The 10,027-nt window shown below is 58.1% G+C and overlaps 1 protein-coding gene across 1 annotated transcript; it reads right to left on the bottom strand.

The window, feature by feature from the left end:
• Positions 1 to 2,713: 2,713 nt before the first annotated feature.
• On the bottom strand, positions 2,714 to 9,277 carry FMOD (fibromodulin). The gene is made up of 3 exons (XM_010205663.2): positions 9,199 to 9,277; positions 5,411 to 6,415; positions 2,714 to 3,103 (listed from the first exon to the last, which is right to left on the bottom strand). The coding sequence occupies exons 2-3, from the start codon at positions 6,399 to 6,401 to the stop codon at positions 2,952 to 2,954; spliced, it is 1,143 nt and encodes a 380-aa protein (XP_010203965.2). The 5' UTR covers positions 6,402 to 6,415; positions 9,199 to 9,277; the 3' UTR covers positions 2,714 to 2,951.
• Between the last annotated feature and the right edge of the window lie 750 nt (positions 9,278 to 10,027).

Here is a 10,027-nt window from a genome sequence, read left to right as displayed (position 1 = left end):
CCCTCCTCCTTCCCAGTGGGATAAAGGCTGGTGGGGCCCTGCAGACCCCACACCTCCTCCCAGCAACAGGAGGAGGAGGAGGAAGAGGATGAGGAGGGGGGCCAAGCCCCCATCCCTGCTATCCCCACCACAACAAGGCAGTGATTGGGCACCTGAGGGCTTGCTCAGGACCAATAGGCTCTGCTCTGTTTGGTTTTGGGGAGGGGGAGAAGCGGGGCAGGGGGCTGTGCTGACCTCTTGCCCCCTCACCTCCACCCCTGTGGGATGCCAAGCCAGTGTCCCAGCTGGGGTAACTCAGCAATCACACTCCCCCTCCGTGGATAAAGCAGATGGGGGGGAGTTGGTGCTCCTGGGTTTTGTTCTGCTGCTGCCAGACCCCCCTTTCTCCGTGGGGATGGGCTGTGGCCTCCTCCAAACACCCCCCAGCCCCTTCAGCTCCTGCAGGCTGGGGTTGATTTGGAAAGGAACGTGGATGCTCTGAGGCAAAAAGCTGCCCTGGGAGCAAGGAGCAGTGTGTGCTGGCCCCTGGGCAGCTCCTCAGCCTGGGGAGGAGGGTGGTACTTGGCTGGTTTATGGCTGGATCCTGTAAACACCCTCCCTGGCTGCATGGGAAGAGTGTGAGGACATGGTTGTGGTCCCATTCCCCCTCCCACCTGGTCTGCTGGATGTTGCCACAGGGAAGGAGGAGGAAAGTTTCGAGCTGGTCCCAGATGCCAACATGCATTGGAGCTGATGAGCCACACATCTGTGGGGGGCTGGGGCACAGCCCACTCCCCAGCACTGTCAGCCTCAGAGGGAGCCTGGCACAAGCATCACTCACCTCTTGCTATCTCAGGAGCAGGGTCAGGTTTGTCTCCCTCTGAGCAGTTGGGGTGGGTTTTTTTTTCCCCAGGGGAAGCTGATTTTCACCCCCTGGCTCAGCCCAAGGAAGTTACTGCCTGTGCTGGGCACCCCTGGGTGCAGGGCAGCTCCCAAACCTGGGTGCTGCTCCCTGAGGATGGAGCCTTGGGGAGCCAGAGCCACCCACCAGCCTGGACAGGACCACATGTGCCTGGCAATGCTGCCATCAAGTGACAGGCTTGTGTGGTCCTCAGCCAGCTCTGTGTGCAGGGGAGTCCCCTGGCTTGGGAGCCCCTGTCCTGGTGCCTCTGGAAGGATTTGCCTCTCTGCAGGGCTGGGGGAGCTGCCTCTGGCCAGGGCCCAGGGCTGATTGGTGAAACCCTCCTCCTGCACTCCCCATGGGCTTTGCCTCCCCAGCTGGCACCAGCCCAGCATCCCATGAGCTCAGGGTGCAGGGGAGAGGCTCACACACTGGGAAATGGCACTTGGTGCAACCCCAGAGCTCTTCAAATCCTGCCCATGGGAACTTGTTTTTAAGCATCCTCCGGTTTAGCTGCTAAAAATCATCAGAACGTGGAAGCACCTGGAAAGAAGGTGCTTCTGTGAGTCTTCTGTGAGAAGACTCACAGAATGGTGGGTGTTGGAAGGGACCTCGAGACATCATCCAGTGCAGCCCCCCTGCCAGAGCAGCACCACCTAGAGTAGGGCACACAGGGACTCATCCAGCTGGGTTTGGATGTCCCCAGAGGAGACTCCACAGCCCCTCTGTGCAGCCCCTGCCAGTGACCAGAAGCACTTGGCCAGTGGCACCGACCATCCCTTCCCTCTCCCCAGCTGACACTTTTCCATCTGTGTGTGTATTTTCCACCTGTAAATATCCTCCCCCAGACCCCAGCTGGGCTGTGCTGGGGAATATCCACTCTCCTGCCATCTCTGCTCCAACCACTAGACGGCAAAGCTGTGCTGGGAGAGGGGAGCTGCCAGAGCTCGGAGCAGCCCCTGCGCTGCTCCCTGCCTTTGGGATTCCTCACACACGTTTGGTGCAGTTAAAGAAGGGCTTTATTCGTCGGTACGGTGTCTGCAGTTCATGCGTGAGTGATGATAGTACAGGCTCTTTCTTGGGGGGGTTGTTTCTAGAGTGATAGCATGCAGTTTAAATGGGGAGGGACTGGATGAGCTCTGCAGCTTTGCAGCTCGTCTCCAAAGCTCAGCTGCTCCCTTTGGTTCTCAAACTAAACTGTCCAAGGAACCAAGGTGGGTGGTTTTGGTGAATTCCAACGTGCTGTGGATGCACATGTTCACTGGGAGATGGGGGTTGAACTGGGAAACCCTGGATGCCTGGCAGGGAGGGAGCTCAGAGCCAAGCTGAGGGGTGGGATGGTGATGGCACTGGGAATGGCCCCATCCCTTGGCCTCAGTCCTGCCCTGACCCAGGGGTCTGGGAGGAAGCTGGGAGCCCCCTCCTCAGCCACAGCCCGTGAAGAGGCTGTTCCTTGGGGTGTTTCTCTCTAACCTCAGTGGCTCAAAGCTGCTTGGCAGCAGCAGGGAAGGTTTCTCCCCATCTCTGGTGCAGGAGGCTGGTGGAAGGGGGAAAAAACAGAGGGGGAAGGCTGGGTTTGCTCTGCTCCATGTGACTGAGGGATGCTGGCAGTCAGGATACCTTTAACCCTTTTCTCTTGCAGCTCCCAGAAGCTTCTCCCAGTGCCTCCTGGCACCAGGCCCAGGGTGAGTCGTTTCAGGTCAGCTGGTTGTGCAGGACCCACACCTGAACCCTTCCCTCCCTGGGCTCAGATGCTCAGAGCTGTGTTTCAGAGGTGGGCTGAGCTCATCCCCACTGCATCCCACCCAAACCAGGGGAGGAGGGGAAGGGGGCTGTGGTGGGGTCAGAGGGGGAACAATGCTGAGACCTGTCCCACCCTGTGTGGCCAGAGAGCTGGGAAGAGGGAGCGTGTGGGGAAGAACAACCCCTGCCCACCCATGGCAGGGGGTGCTGGGGTCCCCTTATTGCACTACAGCAAAAGCCAAGTCAAGCTGCATGGAAATAGGAGTGTGTGTCTCCCCAGGAACGGGGTTGTGGGGGAGCCAAGTCCTGAGGATGGGGAGGGGCTGGGTTAGATCTCGATGACGGTGGCACGGCGCAGGCAGAGCGGCGCGTCGGGCGGCACCGCGCTGCGCTTCATCTCGTTCCCATCCAGCCGCAGCACCTGCAGCCTCGAGTAGTTCATCACATCCACCACGCTGCAGAAGCTGCTGATGGAGAACTCTGTGGAGAGGGGAGAGAAGGTGGAGAGCTGAACATCACCTTTGGCCCTGCCTCTGATTGATCTTTGGGGAGGGATGTGGGAAATCTTGATAGGACAAGAGGCAATGGGCTGCAGTTGGCCCAGGGGAGGTTGAGGCTGGAGCTGAGGCAGAATTGTTTCCCTGAGAGGGGTGTGAGCCCCTGTGCCAGGCTGCCCAGGGAGCTGGGGGAGTGCCCAGCCCTGGAGGGGTCCCAAAGGTGTGGAACTGAGGTGCTGAGGGGTCAGTGCTGGGCAGGGGCAGGGCTGGGACTGCAGCAGCTTCAAGGGCTTCAACAACCCAAATGACTCTGTGATTCTCTGGTAAATGTCATCAGGGGCTGCTCAGAGATGGGTCTGAGGGCACTGACCTGTGAGAGCTGGTTAATATGGGTGGGAAAAAACTGAAAGCACCACCAAATCAGCAATTACTTCTGCAAATGTGGATTCAAACCCTCCTCTCTTATCCTGGAAGAGTCACTGATGCTCCTGGCTGAAATCAGAACAAATCTGTGCCCACTCCAGGCTTTGGAGGCTGCAGCAGCAGCCACTCACAGCTGCCTTTGTCCAGTGCTCACAGGTGAAAAGCTGAGTGGAATCACTTAAGTGTTGCTTTTATTGGGAATCACCTTTGCAGCCTCTCTGGTGAAGCTCCATATGCTGCAGCTTCAGCCCTTCCCTCAGCCAGCACAGCACCAGCCGTGTCGGGAGGGAGAGCAGGACAGCATCCCCATCCCCAGCCTGCACGCATCCCTCTCCCTGCTGCCAGTGCCAGGCTGGGAAACTCCAGCCCAGCCCGGGCAGGGTTTGAAGAGAGGAGAGGGAACAAAACTCCAAAAGCCGTTGTGCAGGATTTGGGAGAGAAGCGACCGACTAGAGGGCAGCAAAGCTCCGGGCCGGGCGGCTGCTGGGGGAGGCAGAGCGATGCCTGAGGGGCTGCAAACCTGCAGGCAGCAAGCGCTGCGGCTGGCAGGGCACGACTCGACCCCTCAGCCCCATGGGGTGCGACGTGACCCCCCAAAGAGGTGGGTGCTGCACGCCTGGACCCGCAGCCCCTCGCTCCTGGGGATGCTTTAGAGGTCAGCAGCAAAACCTGTCCCTGGAGGGAAAGCACTGCTGGAGAGCCCCGAGGGCTCTGCCGTGGTTTCATGGTGTTTGGGGGCAGTTGCCAGCTGTAGACGTTGAAAGCAAAGCTTGAGGAGTCTGTCCGTGGTGGTTTTTGTCTCTCTGGTGGTTCCCAGCTGCAGGGTTGTGTGTTTGCAGCAGCTGATGGCTGCACTGAACAACCCCATCCCTGTCCCACTGCTGCTCCAGGAGGGTCCAGCTCTCCTTACCTGCCAGAGCCCAGGAGCAAGCCTGGATGTTTTCAGGAGATTTCTTGGGTTTGGGGTTGTGGGGTTGTTTTTTTTCCCTAGCTGATTTTTATAAATAGCAGTCACAGAACAATCTGTTCTGTTTATTTATCTGTGTATTAAGTGCAGTGGATTTTAGTCCTGGCAGAAGATGCTGCATTGGTGGCTTTAATAACTGAGAGCTCCTGCCTGGCCCAGCCCCAGCAAGGATGTGTCCCTTGGCTGCAGACCCTGACCCTTGGAGGGGTTGGAGCTGTGTCAGTGGCCTCTGAGGTGGGAGGGAGTTGGGCAGAAGGGGCTGCAGCCCTGGGCACCCCAGGGTATGTCCCTGTCCCCTGTGCTGGCTCTGGTCAGGGTGATGTGCAGTGACAATGGCTTTGGGGTCACACACCTCTGCATCTCTAACCAGAAGATGCTCAGGCTGCTGCTGAATGTCCAGTAAACCCAGTGCAATGGTCTGCAGGTCACAGAATCACTGAATCATGGAATCATTTGGGTTGTTGAAGCCCTTGAAGCTGCTGCAGTCCCAGCCCTGCCCTCACCCTGCCCAGCCCAGCACTGACCCCTGGCCCTCAGCACCTCAGCTCCACGCCTTTGGGGTCCCTCCAGGGCTGGGCACTCCCCCAGCTCCCTGGGCAGCCTGGCACAGGGGCTCACACCCCTCTCAGGGAACCAGTTCTGCCTCAGCTCCAACCTCAACCTCCCCTGAGGAGCGTTTGGATCTGGGAACCTCTTGGCTCCATGTGCTTTGATACACAACAAGCCCCATTCCTGCCTGGCTCAGGGTCACCTCCAAGCCTCCCAAATTCCAGCTTCCTGCTCAAATCATTCCACAGGTACCCAAAGGCAGGCCCAGGTTCTGCATCCCCACCTCCCCATCCCTCTCTTGCACCACCACCCCCTGCACCACTGTGCTTTAGCTGATGCTTTGCTGCTCACCATTGATTTGGTTCCCTTGAAGGTAGAGGTTCTCCAGGTTGGTGCTGACCCTGGGGATCTTCTGGAGCCTGTTGTAAGAGAGATCCAGCTCGAGGATGCTGCTGCTGTTGAAAGTGTTGGTGGAGAGCCCTTGGTTTGTCAGGCTGTTGTGGGACATCCTTACATAGAGCAGCTTGGGAGAGACCTTGAAATAGTCATCAGGGATGGCGTTGATGTAGTTGTACTCTAGGTAGAGCTGTTCCAAAGCCATTGGGAGCCCGTCAGGGACTTTCCTGAGGTGGTTGTAGCTCAGATCCACAAGGATCAAGGACTTGAGCCCTTTGAGGGTTCCTCCCATCTCAAAAATGAAGTTGTGGCTGAGGTACAGAGCTGTGAGGTTCTCCAAGCCCTCCAGAGCATTGGAGGGGACCTTGGAGATCTGATTGTAAGACAAGTGAAGCTCTCTCAGGGAGCGAGGCAGAGGGCTGGGCACCTTGGTCAGGTTGTTGTTGTTCATGTACAACCTCTCCAGCCTTTTGAGCTTGGCAAAGACCCTCTTGCCCATCTTCTCACTGGCAATCTGGTTGTTGTGCAGTGCCAGCCATTCCAGCTCGGTGGCATTGTCAAAAGCTCCCTCTTGGATGGCAGTGATGAGGTTGTTCTGGAAGTAGACGTACTTCATGCGGGAGGGCACGAAGGGCAGGTACCTCAGGTTACGGGTGTCACAGTACATGGCTGAGGAGAAGTTAGGGGGACAATCACACTCTTGGGGACATTGCCAGGAAGGAGCTTGCTGAGGTTCAGGGCCAGGCTCTGCCTCTGTGTCTGGAGCAGGGAGGTAAGAGTAGACGTAAGGGGTGTTCTCGTCCTCGTAGTAGGGCATGTAGTTGTAGGAGGACATTCGGGACTGCCTCATGTAGTACTGTAGCCAAGCCATGTCCTCTTCTTCATTGTACTGGCCCAGGGAGGTTCCACAGAGCCCAGCAACCATCAGGATGGTGGCCCAATGCATGGTGCTGGAGGGACCTGGGGTGGAGAAGGGGAGGAGAAGAATGGGGGGCAACCATCAGCAGTGTCAGGCCTGGTGTAAGGGTGAGAGACAGATGAGTTGCAGCTCGTGGCCATCACCCCTTGTCCTGGCACTGGACACTAGAGAGAAATGTGTCACTCATCCTCCTTACACCCACCCTTTAGGCACTTGTCAGTGTTGCTGAGGTGCCCCTGAGTTCAGGCTTCTGCTCTCCAGGCTGAACAGCCCCAGGTCCCACAGCCTTTCCTCACAAGGAAGATGCTCCATCCCCTCAGCATCTTGCTGTCCCTGCACTGGCCTCTCTCCAGCAGTTCCCTGTCCCTCTGCAGCTGGGGAGCCCAGAACTGGCCACAGGACTCCAGATGAAGCCTCACCAGGGCAGAGCAGAGGGAGAGCAGAACCCTCTCACCCTCACACTCTTAGTACACCCCAGGATGCCATTGGCCTTGCCCACAACAGCACACTTCTTCACCCTTTTCACCTCAGACCTGCTAGAAACCTCCATCCCAGTGGATATTTGCTTGCCAAATCTTTTCTTAGGGGTATTTCTTTTAGAACCAAGTGGAGGGTGGAGATGGGAAGCATCCCATTGGAACTGGGGTGAGGGGATGCAGCTCTGCCCCTCAGTGCCCAGGATTCACCTGCACTGGTGAGAGAGAAGAGCAGAATCAGTCCCTTTCCATCCCAGTGGAGAGTGGTAGCTGTGAGAATAGGTTGATGGAGCTCAAAGCATGCTTTGATGGAGCTATATTTATGCTGCAGTCACTGGTGACATGACTGGCTGTGGGTTTCATCCTGCTCTCCCTTCCCCCTACAGAAGTGCAGGATGCCTGGGACTGATGGAAATCCTGGTAAACAAGTTCTGCCTTAGTTTGGAAACGAAACCCCTTTCCAGCTGAGATTTCCTGAGCTCAGCCTTGACATGAAAAGGAGCAGCATCTGCCAGCCCCTCAAGGCTGGTGTGATCAGGGAGAGAGGGAGCCATGGCCAGGGGCTGGGACCCTGCTTGTGAAATTCAGCCTGCTGAGGGCTGGGGGGCTCAGAGCAGGGCTGGGGGCTCAGAGCAAGGCTGGGGGGCTCAGAGCAAGGCTGGGGGGCTCAGAGCAGGGCTGGGGGGCTCAGAGCAGGGCTGGAAGCTCAGAGCAAGGCTGGGGGGCTCAGAGCAGGGCTGGGGGGCTCAGAGCAGGGTTGGAAGCTCAGAGCAAGGCTCGGGGTGCTCAGAGCAAGGCTGGGGGGCTCAGAGCAGGGTTGGAAGCTCAGAGCAAGGCTCGGGGTGCTCAGAGCAAGGCTGGGGGGCTCAGAGCAGAGTTGGGGGCTCAGAGCAGGGCTGGGGGGCTCAGAGCAGGGCTGGGGGGCTCAGAGTAGGGCTGGAAGCTCAGAGCAGGGCTGGGAGCTCAGAGCAAGGCTGGAAGCTCAGAGCAAGGCTGGAAGCTCAGAGCAGGGCTGGGGGCTCAGAGCAGGGCTGGAAGCTCAGAGCAGGGCAGAGCTGTGCCCAGCCCCTTGGCTCAGCCCGGGTTTCCACGCCGCAGCCCATGGCAGGAGGCCTCCGGCTCTGGCTGCTCCTCCCGGCTGCTCGTCTCGGTGCTGAAGGAACACACAGAGCTCCTGGAGAGAGGCAGCTTGAAATGCCTCCAGGAAATACTCGAGGCTTTGCTGTTGGAGGGGGAGCTGGGTGGCTCCTGCCTGCTGGCTCCTATAGACGTGGCTGGGAGCTCAGGGGCAAGGGGCAAGGCCAGTGGCCCTTCTCACTGTCACAGGTGAAACCTCGTGGTGTGCCCACCCTGCAGGGAGCAGGGAACGTGCTGCCTGGCAGAGAGAGAGGGCAGAGTTTGCTCTGAGGTGGTGGTTGCCCTGCCAGGGTGGGGAGGGGGATGGATGGAGGTGGGCAGGAACAGCTCTCTGCCTTTCTCCTTCTTTCCCTCCTTCCTCCTCCATGTGCTCACACAGCGAGGGGCAGAGGAGCCGTGGTCCTCTGGGATGCTGTGTGCAATGGAGGAGTTTGGCAGTGCTGGAGGAGTTTCTTCTCCTGCTCCAGGGCACTCTGCCTGCTGAAATACCAGAGCCAGAGCTGCCCTGCTCTGCTCTGCTCTGCTCAGGGGCTTCTCCACCCAGGCAGAGCTGAGACACTTGGCAGCCCCCTCCCAGGAGGTGCCCGCTGGACAGGGCATGGCTGATCCATAGGATCCTTTCACCTCCCACTGGTGACCCCAGAGCCTGTCCTCAGCAGACCCCGCTGCCCCTCACTTTGAAGGTTGCTTCTTTCTCCCCCAGTGGGCTTCAGCCCCGGTTTTGGGGGTGGGATCTGGGATCTGTGTCATCTCCTGGTCCCCATGCTCTCAGGCCAGAGGCTGCTGGGCTAATGAGGTCAGCCCCTCACCCTGAGAGGGAATGGGTTTTGGAAGAAGGGGCTTCACACTCTGTGGCCAGCCCATTGCTGCTGTGCCAGGCATGAAACCAGCTCCCCCCATCCCCTGGCAGACGGGACGGGCAGAGCTGTGCTGGGCAGGGAGCAAGCACTTACTACACCTGGGTGTCTATGGCTGAGGTGGCCAGCTCCCATCCAAATGGACAAGGAGCTGCCTGAAGGGACAAAGAGACATGGGGAGCAGGAGAAGGCTTCCCTGAGCACTGGCACCTGAGCCGTGCCACCCGTGTCGCTGGCATGTGCTGCCCGTGGCGGCCGCCCCAAGGGCTGGAAATCAGGCTTCAGGAGAGGGGAGGGTGGGGGGAGAGGTAAAAAAAAAACCCCAAGCATCATAAATACAGAGAAGGGACTTACCAAACTAAGAGCCTCCTGTGCAAAGCCTCGCTGCTCTTCCCGGGATCGCCCGTGTGCCGAGCAGCATGTGAGTGCGGCTCCTGCTTTGCAAAGGCTGGTGCCCGCCCCAGCTCCCAGATCAAATATTGTGCTTGCAGGGCACGGGCTCAGCAGGGGCTTTTTTTTTTGAGGGGAGTGACCTCCCAGCTGCAGGCTGTTTGCAGAAGAGACTGAAGAGACCCTAATGCTGCCTGGCGTTATAAATAACCTGCTTTTTCTTTCCTCCCTCTCTCTCTCTCCCTCCCTCCCTCCCGTCTTTTCTCACAGGAGTGTTGGCACTTCTCAGCCTCTCTCTGTTTAACGACTTAGTGGAATTGGGGCTGTTGTTTTTTAAGAGGGCTGTTGTTGGGTCTGCTGTGTTTCTCATCAAGGAGGCCTCTGGCTTGATGAAAACAAAGATCTGATTTTTCGAGGTGCTGAAGATGGGGATCCTTAAAGAGAAGGGAGAAAGTCTCTTAAGTGTTGCAGTACCAAGGGAAGGGATGTCAGAGCCTGTCCCAACTGCAGCCTGGGCTCCTGCCCCAGGAAGCCTCAGTTTGTGCAGTCCTGCTATTAAATATTTAGGATAAACATTTCCATGAACGATAAGGCTGCAGCATCCAAGGTAAATAAATTGCCTACCAAAAGGGCCACTGTGACAGCAGGAGTTTGTCTTCAGCTTGGCAGGAGAGAGATGCCAAGCTGGCATTTCTGCAGGCTGTGCCCATCTGTCTGGGATAGGGGGCTGAGTCCCCCCACCCAAGGCTGACCCAGGGGTAATGGGGCAGGGGGGCAGATGCTGAGGGTGACC

Source organism: Colius striatus, chromosome 22, assembly GCF_028858725.1.
Source record: "Colius striatus isolate bColStr4 chromosome 22, bColStr4.1.hap1, whole genome shotgun sequence".
In the NCBI taxonomy this organism is placed as follows: Eukaryota; Metazoa; Chordata; class Aves; order Coliiformes; family Coliidae; genus Colius; species Colius striatus.
This window is presented reverse-complemented; position numbering and strand designations above follow the sequence as displayed.

Coding starts and splice junctions, on each gene's coding strand:
- FMOD (XM_010205663.2), bottom strand. CDS start 6,401: ATGCATTGGGCCACCATCCTGATGGTTGCTGGGCTCTGTGGAACCTCC. Junction 3,104..5,410: donor TCAAGGGAACCAAATCAATG/GTGAGCAGCAAA, acceptor CCCTCTCCACAG/AGTTCTCCATCAGCAGCTTC.